Genomic DNA, 16,907 nt, shown 5'->3' with positions numbered 1-16,907 from the left:
CGCTATCCCCAACCGACCAAGAATAGCCCAATCTGATCCCCTCTCCAGAAGCCCATCCTTCCCTCTTTGCCGTAATCCAGCTCTTCAAGGTCTCGTCTTAATTCCAGCCCTTACCATGAGCTTCCTGGGGCTTCTGCAGCAGATGGAAATATTTTATAATTAGGAGTACACAACTTTGCACTCCATTTGTTTCACATTTGCAAACCCATAGTTGTTAAGCAACACGAGGACAGGACACTGTAACAGACCCCTCACATCCCCTCACCACGCCACAGAACACGCCATGAATGCTGTTGAGCTGTACCACCTCGTTTCTACCCTCCTCGCCAGCACTATCTCTCTCTCTCTTAATCCAAACTACCTTTAGCACCGCAACCCTCGGTCCCACGTTCCCTTCAGTCCTCAGGGACTAGACAACCCTGGGTACATGGTCAGACTTTGGATCGTAGAGAATCAAGCTGGCTGCAAGCCTACTGAAGAGATTAGAAATGGGGCTAGAGTGGATACAGGCCAGTCAGTAGGGCCATTGCAGCAGGCTGGATGAGAGACGGTGGGAGTAAGTTCAAGGAGCCACTGATAGAGATGGAGACGAGTGGATGGATTCAGGAGATCATCTGAAGCACTTTTGCATCTACTACATCCCTTGAGATTCATCTCCCTCAACAAGCCGTGACAGATAATAGTAGTACATGTAATTTGGATCTCAGTCTAGGTGATGAAAGCAAGGCGAGGAGGGATGGAGTGGATTGCCTGGCTTCACATAGCTGGTCAGGGGGGGCCTGGGACCCACACCCAGATCCTCGGGCATCACATCCAGGACTCTCTGGTCTCACGTCCCGGAGACTAACACTGGAGGTGCCATGGGAGGGCCAGGTGTTAAGCTGAAGAACCCTGACTGGGCTACCTGCCTGCAGCTATTCCCTATTCACCAATTGATTTGTAGTAACCTGTAATTATTTCTGCTGAATTTTTTTGCATGTTCCATTTGTTTTTTACTCTCCAGCAGACAAGCTACAGGAAGAAGCAGCTTGGGACATAAGTGGGAGCAGAAGAGCCTGTCTGGCTCTGGGATAGAAGGTTAGGGGAGTCCAGATGCCAGCCTTCTGTCTTGCTCCCCTCGGCTCCCTCTGCCCTTTCCTCAGTCTCTCTTCCTCCCCACAGATGGGGGGCTGAGTACTCCTGAGCCAGATCGCTCTTCTCAGTGTCTCTCAGGTCTGTCTCTGCCAGAAGGAAAGAATCTCTCCAGAGTCCCTAACTCCGTTTCTGCCATGTAACAACTTGCCATTGGCACATCTCTCAAGACACAGACTTTTGGAAGGAAAAAGAAGGAAAGAAACTACAAGGATGGATTGTTAATTTTCTAAATGAAATATGACTGTGAGATTCTGCCTAGCTAGCTGGAGGGACATTCCACTATGCTTCCCCTCTGTAAGGTGGTCTGAGTGTTCAGGATCCTTACTCAATTTGGAAAGCTTGGGGAAAGTCTTCTGCCCATAGTCCAAACCTGTAGGGTCCCTTCAAGGGAGTGAGGGCTGCCCCTAGGGGCTAGTCTCTCCGTGCCAACTTGGCCATAGTCCTCCAGACCCTATAAGAGGTTCAGCTGTGTCCTGGGTCGCTGTGTGGGTGTGGAGGGCAGGTCTCCCCCACGCACAGAGCCTGCCACTCCCTCACTCCTCCTCACTCTCCCTTGGGGTTCAAACCACTCCCACCAGCTCCAGTCCAAGCAGCAGCCTCCTGTGGAGCCAACTCTTTCCAGCCACAGCTTTGGTAAGTTAGAATTTCTTTCGCTTCATATTTTAGAGTGGAGACACAAGGAAGCAGTCTTGTCCACCCAAGGGGTTAAGAAGAACCTAAACCTTAGTACTCAAAGCGTGGATGATCTCCCTGGAGTGGAACTGGGGTGAAGCTGGAAACAGTTCTCACTCTTTTGTGACATGCCTATAGACAGGAAAATAGAGGCACAATTCGTTTCTCGATCTGGTTGTCCTACCACACTATCATTTGTCAGGTATTTCACAAACACAGTTTTTGATCCTCACTATTATTATCTCAGGGTAGTTATTATTAACCACATTTTACATATGAAGAGGCTCAAAGAGATTAAAAAAGTGCTTTTTGTCCAAGGACACGCAACTATTAAGTGATGGAGTAGGGATTCAAACCCTGGCCTGGCCAAATTCTATTTCTACTACTCCAGCTGCTGCTGGGTAGAGATGAGTTCTCTTCACCAAAGGCATTTGCATTAGCAAAGCCCTGGAAAAGTCAAAGAAAGAAATGCCCAAGTAAAGTCTTCAGGGGTCAGTGTAGTGGGGAGCTATTTTCTGCAGGCAGCTTCTAGAGCCTCTCGAATGTATACCAGACCAAGAATAAATAAATAGATAGATAAATTTATAAGCATAAACAAATACTGAACTCTAGTTAATAAGATGCTAAAATGTTTAAAAGTTAAGTGTACTGATGTATGCCACTTACACTGAAATGTGTTAAAAGCATAAAGAATGGACTGATGGATGGACAGATGTGTAATAAAACAAATATAGTAAAATGCTAGTTATAGAATCTAGGCGGTGGGTGTTCACTACGCAGTTCTTTAAATTCTTCTAGGGACTTCTCTGGTGGCACAGTGGTTAAGAATCTGCCTGCCAATGCAGGGGATATGGGTTCAATCCCTGGTCTGTGAAGATCCCACATGCCGCGTAGCAACTAAGCCTGTGAGCCACAACTACTGAAGCCCGCGCGCCTAGAGCCCATGCTCAGCAACAAGAGAAGCCACCGTAATGAGAAGCCCGTGCACCTCACCGAAGAGTAGCCCCTGCTTGCCCAGCTAGAGAAAGCCTGCACGCAGCAACGAAGACCCAACGTGGCCAAAAAAAAAAAAAAAAAAAAAAAAAACCTTCTGAATGTTTAAAATTTTTGCTATAATATATTGGTGGGAGAAGAAATCACACAGGTAAGTCACACCACCTCTTGTCACACATCACTGTGGCTCGAGGGAGCGTTGTCATTAGTCACCAAGTTTTTCCTACAGGAAGAGTCCTGGACTACGCACTTGAGAATACAGAATAATGAAGGGATAGGTAGTCCCTGCTTTGTGAAAATTTAGTATACCTGGGAGAAAATAGGACAGAGTCATAAAATCAACATTTGTAACAGTGGTTCTTTATTTTCTGCCTTAACAGAAGGGGAGCAGGTTACAAATTGCTTGTAAGTATACATTGTCCAAAAACCTCTTCTGATTGACTTTGATGCGTAGGACAGCCCACTACAGTTAAAGAGTCAGAAATGGACAGTAAGGGAAGATGACTCACAATCCCCCGGGGATTACAGAGACTCCCACAGTGGAAAATTCACCCACAGGTGAATGTATTAAAGAACAAGAGCGGCTCCTTTGGATGGCCGATTGGTTTAGTGGAAAGCTCAGCAGAGTTGGATCCCAGCCAGTCCCAGCTCTTCCCATTTATATCAACTTGAACTAGTCACGTTCTCTTCAAAGCTTAATTTCCTCCTCTGTTAAGGATGATAAACTATTGCCTGCAGTTCAAATTTTGCCTATGACTTGTTTTTATATGGCCTGAGAGTTAAGAATTATCTTTATATCTTTAAATGGTTAGAAAAAATCAAAAGAAGAATAATTTGACATGTGAAAATTATATGAAATTCAAATTTCATTGTCCATAAGTAAAGTTTACTGGAACAGAGCTGCTCTTGTTTTTTTTTACACATTGTCTATGGCTGCTTTCAACTACAAGAGCAAAATCAGTTGCGGTAGACACCATATGGCCTACGCAGCCTAAAATATTTACTTTCTAACCCTCTGCAGAAGAAGTTTGCTGATCCGGTGTGAAATGGTCCATCCACTAACTTCACTTCTCCATTTACCTCATTTCACAGAATTGCTGTGAGAATTAACACGTGCTTTGGGCTTAGTAAACTGTAAGGTTCCATGAGATGCAGGGTGTTACTACTACTGGACCTCATTTCTCTCAATACCATCTTAACAAAGGGAGGAGAATCTGGAAGGAATATTTTATACGACAGATGGGGAAACTGAAGTTGAAGAAGGGAGACAAAACAGTCATGCAGAAATAAATGCCCCTATTTCACCCACAAGGCTTCCGCAGCCAAGGGCCTCAACTATGTACCTCTGCAAATCTCAACGTACCTCTGAGAAGAACAGAATGAGGAGGACCATGCATTTTTCAGAAATTTTATGAGACAGTTGTTAAAACACACCCATTACTAAAAAGCAAATTACATAAAGTTACAATCAAATAAATTATAAAAGAAAAGGTAATAAATACTCAAAATTCATCACTTCCTGATTATTTTACATTTTATTACTATCTCTGCTTTTGAAGTTATTTATGTCTTTTGTATCTGCATGGTGAAAATACTGTAGAATGGTGTGCTTCTGCACAGCTCTTCCTGCCTTTGCATTCAATGATGTCACATTTGGTATCTTGAAATTAGTTTCGGTGAGAGTGTTTACAACTTGACACATGGCAAACCCTATAAATTAGGCATTCCCCTCACCACAAAGCTGGGCTTAAACACTTACCTGCACACTGCTGGGACCAGAGCTTCTGGTTACAGGAGGTTCACAAGAGATATAGTGGGCGAGAGAGTGGAGAATGATAGAGGACAGAGGGCGGATGCCACAGGTATAGAAGAAGAGGAGGCCGCTTTTTTCTTGGACCAAGAAGCCTTTGAACTAGGAGTATTTGGAGACTAAGACTCCAGTACTTTCCCCGGGGAACCCTAGAGCCTTAGTGTCTGCAACCATTACTGTGATTCACATTCTGGTTATATCTCCAGAGCGGTGAGGCCTGAAAGAATCTGGTTGCATAAAGACAGGGTCATTGAGGCTCAGAGAGATGAATGACTTGCTGGGAGTCAATCAGTGCCTCAGAGCCAGGTCTAGAATCCCAACTCCTTCTCCCAGACCAGCTCTTTGTAGGACAGTGATGCTGTTTTACCAAGCACCTGCTGATGACAGGAAATGAATATGTGGACCTGCATGGCTCTTGTCTTCCCATCAGGTCCCATTGAGGACCTGCCTCCCTCCCCTTTTGTCAACAGATGTCAGGGGCCTTTGCCACACAGAAGAGTCTGACCACCCATGTCCTCAGCTCACCTGTACCTTTGCAGCTCTCTTTCTCACAGCCTTCAGTCATCTCTCTGGACCATTCTCCTAACACAGGCTCATTAAGAGCATATGAAGTGTTGGGCTCATGGGTAGGGTGACTGACTATGGCTTTGGGAAGCTCCTGTCTTCTAGGCAGGCTGTCAAAGGGTGTCTTTGATCTGGATTTCTGCAGGAGCCTACCAACCAAGAAGGTGCACAGGACGAGGCAAGAGAAGGTGTTCAGGAAGTGGTCTGCTCTCTAAGCACGTGAAACGATTTTAGATCGTCACTTGCACTCTGTATCATCATCATGCACACAGTAGGCTCTTGGAGAGTCATGTTTGGAAGGAACCCAAAAGATCATCACGTCTAGTACTTCGTTCTACAAATGAGGAAACTGATGTCAGAGAGAGGAAAGACATTCCTAGTAAGTGATGGCGTCGGATTCAAACCCAGGTCTTTCTGAAGTTTGTTCTTTTCTAAAAACAGAGCTAGGATTTGGAACCAAGATGGCGGAGTAGAAGGATGTGCTGTCACTCCCTCTTGAGAGAACAGCAGAATAACAACTAGCTGCTGGACAATCATCAAAAGGAAGACACTGGAACTCACCAAAAAAGACACCCCACATCCAAAGACAGAGGAGAAGCCACAATGAGATGGTAGGAGGAGCTCAATCACAGTAAAAACAAATCCCATAACTGCTCGGTAGGTGACTCACAGATTGGAGAACACTTATATCACAGAAGTCCACCCACTGGAGTGAAGGCTCTGAGCCCCACGTCAGGTTCCCAACCTGGGGGTCCAGCAACTGGAGGAGGAATTCCTAGAGAATCAGACTTTGAAGGCCAGTGGGATTTGATTGCAGAACTTCAACAGGACTGGGAGAAACAGAGACTCCACACTTGGAGGGCACACACAAAGTAATGTGCACATTGGGACCCAGGGGAAGGAGCAGTGAACCCAGTGGAGACTGAACCAGACCTACCTGCTAGTGTTGGAGGGTCTCCTGCAGAGGCAGGCAGTGGCTGTGGCTCACTGTAGGGACAAGGACACTGGCAGCAGAAGTTCTGGGAAGCACTCCTTGGCGTGAGCCCTCCCAGAGTCTGCCATTAGCCCCACCAAAGAGCCCAGGTAGGCTCCAGTGTTGGGTGGCTCAGGCCAAACAACCAACAGGGAAGGAACACAGCCCCACCTACCAGCAGTCAAGTGGATTAAAGTTTTACTGAGCTCTGCCCACCAAGCAACACCCAACTCTACCCACCACCAGTCCCTCCCATTAGGAAACCTGCACAAGCTGCTTAGATAGCCTCATCCACCAGAGGCCAGAGCAGAAGAAAGAAGAACTACAATCCTGCAGCCTGTGGAACAAAAACCACATTCACAGAAAGATAAACAAGATGAAAAGGCAGAGCGCTATGTACCAGATGAAGGAACAAGATAAAACCCCAGAAAAACAACTAAATGAAGTGGAGATAGGCAACCTTCCAGAAAAAGAATTCAGAATAATTATAGTGAAGATGATCCAGGACCTCGGAAAAAAAATGGAGGCAAAGATCAAGAAGATGCAAAACATGTTTAACAAAGACCTAGAAGAATTAAAGAACAAACAAACAGAGATGAACAATACAATAACTGAAATGAAACATACACTAGAAAGAATCCATAGCAGAATATCTGATGGAGGAGAACAGATAAGTGACCTGGAAGACAGAATGGTGGAACTCACTGCTGTGGAACAGAATAAAGAAAAAAGAATGAAAAGAAATGAAGACAGCCTAAGAGACCTCTGGGACAACATTAAACGCAACAGCGTTCACATTATATGGGTCCCAGAAGGAGAAGAGAGAGAGAAAGGACCCGAGAAAATATTTGAAGAGATTATGGTCAAAAACTTCCCTAACATAGGAAAGGAAATAGCCACTCAAGTCCAGGAAGCGCAGAGAGTCCCATACAGGATACACCCAAAGAGAAACGCCAACACACATAGTAATCAAACTGGCAAAAATTAAAGACAAAGAAAAATTATTGAAAGCAGCAAAGGAAAAACGACAAAATAACATACAAGGGAACTCCCAGAGGGTTAACAGCTGATTTCCCAGCAGAAACTCTACAAGCCAGAAGGGAGTGGCATGATATACTTAAAGTGATGAAAGGGAAAACCTACAGCCAAGATTACTCTCCCTGGCAAGGATCTCATTCAGATTTGATGGAAAAATCAAAAGCTTTACAGACAAGCAAAAGCTAAGAGAATTCAGCACCACCAACCACCTCTACAACAAATGCTAAAGGAACTTCTCTAAGTGGGAAACACAAGAGAAGAAAAGGACCTACAAAAACAAACCAAAACAGTTAAGAAAATGGTCATAGGAACATACATATCAATAATTACGTTAAACGTGAATGGATTAAATGCTCCAACCAAAAGACACAGGCTTGCTGAATGGATATAAAAACAAGACCCATCTATATGCTGTCTACAAGAGACCCACTTCAGACCTAGGGACACATACAGACTGAAAGTGAAGGGGTGGAAAAAAGATATTCCATGCAAATGGAAATCAAAAGAAAGCTGGAGTAGCAATACTCATATCAGATAATATAGACTTTAAAATAAAGAATGTTACAAGAGACAAGGAAGGACACTACATAATGATCAAGTGATCGATCCAAGAAGAATATATAGCGATTATAAATATATATGCACCCAACATAGGAGCACCTCAATACATAGGCAACTGCTAACAGCTATGAAAGAGGAAATCGACAGAAACACAGTAATAGTGGGGGACTTTAACACCTCACTTACACCAATGGACAGATCATCCAAAATGAAAATAAATAAGGAAACAGAAGCTTTAAATGACAGAATAGACCAGATAGATTTAATTGATATTTATAGGACATTCCATCCAAAAACAGCAGATTACACTTTCTTCTCAAGTGCACACGGAACATTCTCCAGGATAGATCACATCTTGGGTCATAAATCAAGCCACAGTATTTTTTTTTTTTCCTTTTACATCTCCTTTAATGTTGTTACAGTGAATATACAATAAACACAAATGCGGGAGGGGGACTCCTTTGCTATTATTGTATTATTATTATTATAATTTTACTAGCAAAACCGCAAGCTTGTCCCAGACAGCAGCTTGGGCAGTCCTTCTCTTCTCCACCCCATGTCAGTCATTTATTTCCACCCGCCTCAGACACAGGTAGATTCTAACTCAGTGCGCATCCTCACTATCTAAACAAAAAGGCAGAAGGAGAAGGAGTGGTCTCTAGCCCCAAACTTCCATACCGCAGCAGCTTATTCTCAAAACCCCACGGAAGCCACCCATAGTGGCAGGGCCCTTTTGAGGCTGTACGACAGAAGTAGACTAACCGTAGCCAACGGGCCGAATCTGGCCAGGGCCTGACTTGTAAGGCCCAAGAGCTAAGAATGATGTTTACATTTTTAAATGGTTACATGGTTGTGTAAGAACTACAGGATATCTTCGATTTTATCCCCTGGAACCACAAAGCCTAAATTATTCTGGTCCCTTAAGAAAAAATTTGCTGACCTTCTCTACTCCTAAACCTAAGCTCGGGGCAGAGTGGAAAGTCTGGGGCCTGAACCGACTCAGTGGGGGCCCAGCGCCCGGCCTTCCATCCCGCCGTCTGTCGGGGGCCGCCACCTCCCCCGGAGTGGCGCCGGGCTTAGCTTGGCCGGAGAGGCCCCCGGGCGGCCTCAGAGTCCCGCGCCGCTCGGGCGGCCTCGGCGGGGGCAGCCCCAGCGCTCGCGCAGGCAGAAGTGCCAGACCAGGGCGGAGCAGCTGAGCAGGGCCAGCGCCGAGCCCACGCCCACGGCCCCGTGCAGCAGCGTGAGTGGCCTCGGCAGCACAGTCAGCCGGCCGCAGGGCCCGAAGGCGGGGCCGCCCGCGCCGTCGAGGCCCTCGGCCCCGGGCACGCTGCTCTCCCCGGCCGCGTTGGAGGCCACCACGCAGACGACGTATGCGCCCCCGGGCTTCAGGCCCTTCAGCTCCGCTCGGCGGACCGTCGAGTTGAGAGGGGGCCCCTTCTGCGGAGCCCCGGCGCCTTCCCAAAGCAGCAGCCAGTACTGGTGGACCGGGGAGAAGGGGGCGCACTAGTGCACCACGGCGCGGCCCGCCTCGGCCTCCATGCGCACTTCCCCCAGGCGTGGCGGCTCGGGCGGCTGCGTGGCGCTGGAGAGGCCAGGGCACAGGCACGTCGTCGGGCCGGCCCTCTGCAGCTCCTGGCAGGGCACCTGCAGGTGGCGGCAGCGGTCGTAGTCGCAGGGGACAGCCGGCAGAGGTGTCTCATCTTGCTCCTCTTCTTCCCCGTCTCCCGCCAAGGGCTGCGCTCTGGGAACCGAGGAGAAGGTGACAGCCAGGAGCCACAGAAGGCGGGGATTTCCCGGCATGGGGTCGGTGGGTAGGCCTTGATGCAGTGAGTAGCAGGCCGGGGGTCCTAAGAGGTCCCCAGGAGCACAGGCTGCGCAGTCAGGTTTTCTCAGTGTCTTCAATTTCAATTCTGTTTTGGCTCAAAGCTTTTATACCCCTCAACTGTGATGTCACCACCTGGCCCCCCTTCCCCTGCCCCCCTCCCCAGTGAGTGCCAAGAAGAGGGCTGGTCCCTTCAGAGGGCCTGAGTCACGGGGCCAGGGGTGGGGGAAGCCACATGCAGCAGTTTCAGCTGGAGGCCAGGATGCCTGGGTTCTGAAAGAGCAGTGGAATGTGGAAAGCAGCCAGGAGCTGAGAATCCAAAGGCTGAAGTCATATGAGGGGGTGAGGAGGGGAACACAAAGGACGGGGCCACCTGGCTGGTATCAGAGAAAAACAGCTGTGGACAGCATGGGGCCTGGGCTACAAAATGCTGTTTCAGTAAAAAATCATACCACCTCCATGGCAGTCATTTCCTGTCTTCTGCCTCCCAATGGACTGAGAAAGGGAGGGGTACGGAGGCCAGAATGATGTATCCCAGCTTTCCAGACCCGCCCTATGCTATCCCCCTCCCCAGAGGGAGATGAGAGTCACATGGATGGAGTGGGCAGGTTTTCGCTCCTTGGACGTCCTAGGCTGATGAATGGAAACAGCTGTGCCTGAAATAGTCCAGGGTCTGGAGGTCTTCCCCATCGGTAGCCCCTGACAAGACAACCTCCTCCAATCGAGGTGGGGGATGCCTGGGGAACATCACGTTTTCAAATGGCCCTGAATCCAGTTCAGAGTCAGGGAGGCAGCTGGCATGAAAAGAGTTTATTGGGGGAGCCCCGGAAAGGGAAAGGGATTGGGGGGGAGAGGGCTGGAGTGTGGGGACTCTGCCCTATTCTCTTCAGGAACTAGAGCAAATGGGGCGCTGTCGGACAGTGCCTGTGGAGGGTTCAGAGCTGCCCACGGTCTCCGGGGCAAGGGCAGGGGCAGAAACAGGCAGGTTGGCCTCCGTCAGCAGAGCTGCATCTTCCCAGGAGCCTGAACTGTCACTGGCCTCGGGCTCTAGCTCCTTCTCGCCACTCAGGGGCTGTTGATCTCGTTTCTCCTCCTCAGACAGCTGGCCTTCTGGCTCCGAGGGATCTGCACGGCTCTCACTATCCTCTGTAATGGGTGACAGCTGAGTGGACTCCTCCTGGCCTTGGGGCCCTGTGCCTGGCTGATGGGCAGAGATCCTCCGCTGGACTTCCTTGTGGGACCTGTCTCTGTTTCGGATGTTTACCTGCAGAGAGAGGCGGTGTCGGGGCCAGATGCCCCGCCACACCCACTGCACATAGCTGAAGAGCACGATGACGCTGAGGAAGGTGAAGTTGCTGGCGACACCAACGAAAGCGCAGGTCATCGGGAAGTTGTACAGCAGGTACCTGAGCCCAGTGAAGTGGGCGTGGATGCAGAGGTGGGCTCCGTACAGCTGGACGCACTTGCTGTGGATCTCGATAACGGCTCCGGTGGTCGGCACATACGAGTTCTCCCTGTATTCTAGGTACAGCTCCACCTCCAGGACCTGCTTCTGCTCTGCAAAGCCAAACAGCAGGAGGCTAGAGAAGACCAGTGTGTCAAGCATCTGGAGCAGGTTTGAACGGTAATGCAGCATCACGGAGCGTGAAGAGGTGGAGATGATTCGGCCGCCTCTGGTGTAGCATGAAATGGTGACCAAGAACATGCCCAAATCTTGATTCACAGGAGACTCTGGCAGCTCAAGCTCTAAGGTAACGCGGTACGGCTGTCCATACATCAGCACCCGATCACGTCCACCCTTAGCCAGTGAGACATTGGCAACAGGGAAGGAGCAGAGTAAGGAGGCGGAGGAATCACAGTCGGTCCTGTAGTAGAAATGCACGGGGCTGAGGTGGCTGACTGTCGGCATGTAGGAATAGTAGAAGGAGCCATAGAGGAAGACAGACACCCAGAGCAGGAGTAGGATGGTACAGAAGAGCACCCCAAACTGCAGTAGCAGCTTGCAGGCACGGCCTGCCAGGACGTGCCCACAGTAAGGCAGGTACTGGTACTGGTGGGCCATTGACCATGATGGGGAGTGCAGGGGGTCTGGCCCCGGGTTCAGGCCTTGAGTTCCTAGGTGCTCTGCCACCTGGACGCCACCCCTGGCCATGGGATGAAGCAGCTGGTGGTTCCAGCCGCGCACTGCCCGGGCAACCGCGAGAAGCCACAGTATTTTTAAGAAAATTGAAATCATATCAAGCATCTTTTCTGACCACAATGCTATGAGATTAGAAATGAGTTACAGGGAAAAAATGTAAAAAACACAAACACATGGAGGCTAAACAATACGTTACTAAATAACAAAGAGATCACTGAAGAAATCAAAGAGGAAATCAAAAAATACCTAGAGACAAATGACAATAAAAACACGACGATCCTAAACCTATGGGATGCAGCAAAAGAAGTTCTAAGAGGGAAGTTTATAGCTACACAAGCCTACCTCAAGAAACAAGAAAAATCTCAAATAAACAATCTAACCTTACACCTAAAGGAACTAGAGAAAGAAGAACAAACAAAACCCAAAGTTAGCAGAAGGAAAGAAATCATAAAGATCAGAGCAGAAATAACTGAAATAGAAACAAAGAAAACAATAGCAAAGATCAATAAAACTAAAATCTGGTTCTTTGTGAAGGTAAACAAAATTGATAAACCATTAGCCAGATTCATCAAGAAAAAGATGGAGAGGACTCAAATCAATAAAATTAGAAATGAAAAAGGAGAAGTTACAACAGACACCGCAGAAATGCAAAGCATCCTAAGAGACCAGTACAAGCAACTCTATGCCAATAAAATGGACAACCTGGAAGAAATGGACAAATTCTTAGAAAGGTATAACCTTCCAAAACTGAACCAGGAAGAAATAGAAAATATGAACAGACCTATCACAAGTAATCAAATTGAAACTGTGATTAAAAATCTTCCAACAAACAAAAGTCCAGGACCAGATGGCTTCACAGGTGAATTCTATCAACCATTTAGAGAAGAGCTAACACCCATCCTTCTCAAACTCTTCCAAACAATTGCAGAGGAAGGAACACTCCCAAACTCATTCTATGAGGCCACTATCACCCTGATACCAACACCAGAGAAAGATACTACAAAAAAAGAAAATTACAGACCAATATCACTGATGAATATAGATGCAAAAATCCTCAACAAAATACTAGCAAACAGAATCCAACACACATGAAAAGGATCACACACCATGATCAAGTGGGAGTTATCCCAGGGATGCAAGGATTCTTCAATATACACAAATCATACATATGATACACCGTATTAACAAATTGAAGAATAAAAACCATATGCTCATCTCAATAGATGCAGAAAAAGCTTTTGACAAAATTCAACACCCATTTATGATAAAAACTCTCCAGAAAGTGGGCATAGATGGAACCTACCGCAACATAGTAAAGGTCATATATGACAATCCCACAGCAAACATCATTCTCAGTGGTGAAAAACTGAAAGCATTTCCTCTAAGATCAGGAAAAAGACAAGGATGTTCACTCTCACCACTATTATTCAACATAGTATGGAAATCCTAGGCACGGCAATCAGAAGAAAAAGGAGTAAAAGGAATACAAATTGGAAAAGAAGAAGTAAAACTGTCACTGCAGATGACATGATACTATACATAGAGAATCCTAAAGATGCCACCAGAAAACAACTAGAGCTAATCAATGAATTTGGTAAAGTTGCAGGATACAAAATTAATGCACAGAAATCTTACATTCCTATACACTAATGATGAAAAATCTGAAAGAGAAATTTAGGAAACACTCCCATTTACCATTACAACAAAAAGAATAAAATACCTAGGAATAAACCTACCTAGGGAGACAAAAGACCTGTATGCAGAAAACTATAATACACTGATGACAGAAATTAAAGATGATACGAACAGATAGAGAGATATACCATGTTCTTGGATTGGAAGGATCAATATTGTGAAAATGACTATACTACCCAAAGCAATCTACAGATTCAATGCAATCCTTATCAAATTCCCAATGGCATTTTTTATGGAACTAGAACAAAAAATCTTAAAATTTGTATGGAGACAAAAAAGACCCCAAATAGCCAAAGCAGTCTTGAGGAAAAAAAATGGAGCTGGAGGAATCAGACTCCCTGACTTCAGACTATACTACAAAGCTACAGTAATCAAGACAATATGGTACTGGAACAAGATAGAAAGCCCAGAGGTAAACCCACGCACCTATGGTCAACTAATCTATGACAAAGGAGGCAAGGATATACAAAGAGAAAAAACAGTCTTTTCAATAAGTGATGCTGGGAAAACTGGACAGCTACATGTAAAAGAATGACATTAGAACACTCCCTAATACCATACACAAAAATAAACTCAAAATGGATTAGAGACCTAAATGTAAGACCAGACACTCTAAAACTCTTAGAGGAAAACATAGAAAGAACACTTTGACATAAATCACATCAAGATTTTTTTCATCCACCTCCTAGAGTAATGGAAATAAAAACAAAAATAAACAAATGGGACCTAATGAAACTTAAAAGCTTTTGCACAGCAAAGGAAACCATAAACAAGATGAAAAGACAACCCTCAGAATGGGAGAAAATATTTGCAAATAAATCAACAGACAAAGGATTAATCTCCAAAATATATAAACAGCTCATGCAGCTCAATATTAAAAAAAACAAACAACCCAGTCCAAAAATGGGCAGAAGACCTAAATAGACATTTCTCCAAAGAAGACATACAGATGGCCAAGAAACACATGAAAAGCTGCTCAACATCACTAATTATTAGAGAAATGCAAATCAAAACTACAATCAGGTATCACCTCACACCAGTTAGAATGGGCTTCATCAGAAAATCTACAAACAACAAATGCTGGAGAGGGTGTGGAGAAAAGGGAACCCTCTTGTCCTGTTGGTGGTGAGAATGTAAATTGATACAGCCACTATGGAGAACAGTATGGAGGTTCCTTAAAAAACTGAAAATAGAATTACCATATGATCCAACAATCCCACTACTGGGCATATACCCAGAGAAAACCACAATTCAAAAAGACACACGCACCCCAATGTTCATTGCAGCACTATTTACAATAGCAAGGTCATGGAAGCAACCTAAATGCCCATCGACAGATGAAGGGATAAAGAAAAGTGGTACATATATACAATGGAATATTACTCAGCCATAAAAAGGAATGAAATTGGGTCATTTGTTGAGACATGGATGGATCTAGAGACTGTCATACAGAGTGAAGTAAGTCAGAAATAGAAAAACAAATGTATATTAACACATATATGTGGAACCTAGAAAAATGGTGCAGATGAACCGGTTTGCAGGGCAGAAATTGAGACACAGATGTAGAGAACAAACGTATGGACACCAAGGGGAGAAAGCGGCTGGGGGTGGTGGTGTTGGGGGTATGCTGAATTAAGCGATTGGCATTGACATGTATACACTGATGCATATCAAATTGATGACTAATGAGGACCTGCTGTATAAAAAAATAAATAAAATTAAATTTAAAAATAAATAAATAAAAACAGAGCTAGAACTTGGTCTCTTAACTCCAGGCACAATTTGAAATTCACAGAACCGTAACTTTTTAAAGATAGTAATCTACTATATATTCCCGGAAGTATGCTGAGCACTGTGAAATGAATTCAATAGACACAGTTCCTGCCATCTATGATCTGGTTTATAGTTTAAGACTGATAGATGAACATAGATGGGAAGGGAGTTTTAGACTTAGATAATGGATATATGAACAGAATTTACATTCTATGGCTGGTGATAATAGATATAAACTTGGTGCAGAGGGGAAAGCATGGGTTGGAGAAACAACCACCTGAGTTCAAATCCTATCTTTGCTGTTCGTTAGCTGTGTGATCTTGGATAAGCTACTCAGATTCTCAGAACCTCGGATCCCTGACCATAAAATGGGGAGAGTGATATTCCTTAAACAAGGATGTTGTGAAGCTTAAATGAGATATTTGTAAAGTATTTAGTATAGTACCTGGGACTTAACAGATGTTCAAATAATGGTGACTAGTGACAGAGAGTGCAAGGTATGGGGAGTGGGTTGGGCCAGAAACATGTGAACCGGAGAAGAAAATGATTTACCTCCCTGGTGCTGGTCACAGTAACAGCAAAAATTCCTCATATTTGCATGTCTCCTTGTAATGTACAGACGGCCCTGAGAGAAAAAGCAGTGTTGGTCCTATTTCCAGGCTGACGTACCTTCATATTTTTTCAGCTGAAATGCACTGTTCCAGGCATGTTCTAGATTACGGGGCTTTAGCGATGCAGAAGCAAATGCTAACGGAAAAGGCAGCAGCCCAGAATCTGACTTGAGTTCTTTGAGCTGCTATCTCTTTCAGGCGCCACTCATTCTTCTAGTTTGGGGAAGGCCTAGAACCCCCCAAATGTCCAGGATTCTGAGCGCGAGTAAAGAGGGCTGGAAAGAGGCGTCATGTGCTGACTCAGGCCATGGCGCTCCAGAGCACCACTGAGGGGTGGGGTGGTCACTAGCACCTGGTCACTCCAGGGTCACTTTCCTGATGGCCCTTCCAGGTTGGCACACACCCCTCCCAGGCTCAGGGAGCCTCATTCCCCCAGGACAGCTGCTTCTGGACGGCTGCTCTGGGTTCTGTGCAGGCAGCCTCTGGCATTCAACCCAGTTGAAGCCGGAGTGTGAGGAACTAAAGACAGGACAGGTGCTGCATGTCAGTGACCGGAGGGAGGCGGAAACCACTCCCGGCTCCGCTGGTCTGCGTGGATGTCAGCTTAGCCTGCCAAGAGCCTGCGGGAGAGAGTATAAGTACGTGGGTGTCCACGCGTGGAGAGTGGCCCGGTGTGGTGAGGAGCTTTCATGCACGGTGAACATGGAAGAGGCATGTATGTTTATATGAGTATGTTTGTGGCATGGGTGTTTGAGTGCATGCTGTATGTTGTGAGAACGGTGGGTGTGTGTGAATGTGCATGTGAGCTGTATATATCCAAGATGTAAATAGATTGCAAAGAGGCTGATGCCATAAGCCACAGACAAAAACTTTGTAGACGAATGCTTCTAACATGAACCTGTATATGTCATGTGTCTGTGTGGTTTGGGCATGTATGTTTGGTCTAGTGCTCTGTGCGTTCAAAAATGTGTGCAAGTAGGGCTTCCCTGGTGGGGCAGCGGTTGAGAGTCCGCCTGCCTATGCAGGGGACACGGGTTCGTGCCCCGGTCTGGGAAGATCCCACATGCTGCGGAGTGGCTAGGCCCGTGAACCATGGCCGCTGAGCCTGCGCGTCCGGAGCC

At 46.2% G+C, this 16,907-nt stretch overlaps 2 protein-coding genes across 2 annotated transcripts; both read right to left on the bottom strand.

Annotated features, from left to right (window-relative positions):
• Positions 1 to 8,001: 8,001 nt before the first annotated feature.
• Positions 8,002 to 9,548, bottom strand: LOC132508866 (LRRN4 C-terminal-like protein). Its single transcript, XM_060129281.1, has one exon. The coding sequence runs from the start codon at positions 9,543 to 9,545 to the stop codon at positions 9,249 to 9,251; it is 297 nt and encodes a 98-aa protein (XP_059985264.1). The 5' UTR covers positions 9,546 to 9,548; the 3' UTR covers positions 8,002 to 9,248.
• Positions 9,549 to 10,061: 513 nt separating this feature from the next.
• Positions 10,062 to 11,771, bottom strand: LOC132508862 (seipin-like). Its single transcript, XM_060129267.1, is given in 2 exon segments — positions 10,062 to 11,591; positions 11,593 to 11,771. Coding segments are annotated over 2 exon segments (1,182 nt in total). The 5' UTR covers positions 11,637 to 11,771; the 3' UTR covers positions 10,062 to 10,453.
• Between the last annotated feature and the right edge of the window lie 5,136 nt (positions 11,772 to 16,907).

Source organism: Lagenorhynchus albirostris, chromosome 2 (genome assembly GCF_949774975.1).
Source record: "Lagenorhynchus albirostris chromosome 2, mLagAlb1.1, whole genome shotgun sequence".
In the NCBI taxonomy this organism is placed as follows: Eukaryota; Metazoa; Chordata; class Mammalia; order Artiodactyla; family Delphinidae; genus Lagenorhynchus; species Lagenorhynchus albirostris.
Note: the sequence above shows the minus strand (reverse complement) of the source record. Positions and strands in the feature narration are given on the sequence as shown.

Excerpts from the sequence above, each read along its gene's own strand:
- LOC132508866 (XM_060129281.1), bottom strand. The coding sequence starts at position 9,545 with ATGCCGGGAAATCCCCGCCTTCTGTGGCTCCTGGCTGTCACCTTCTCC.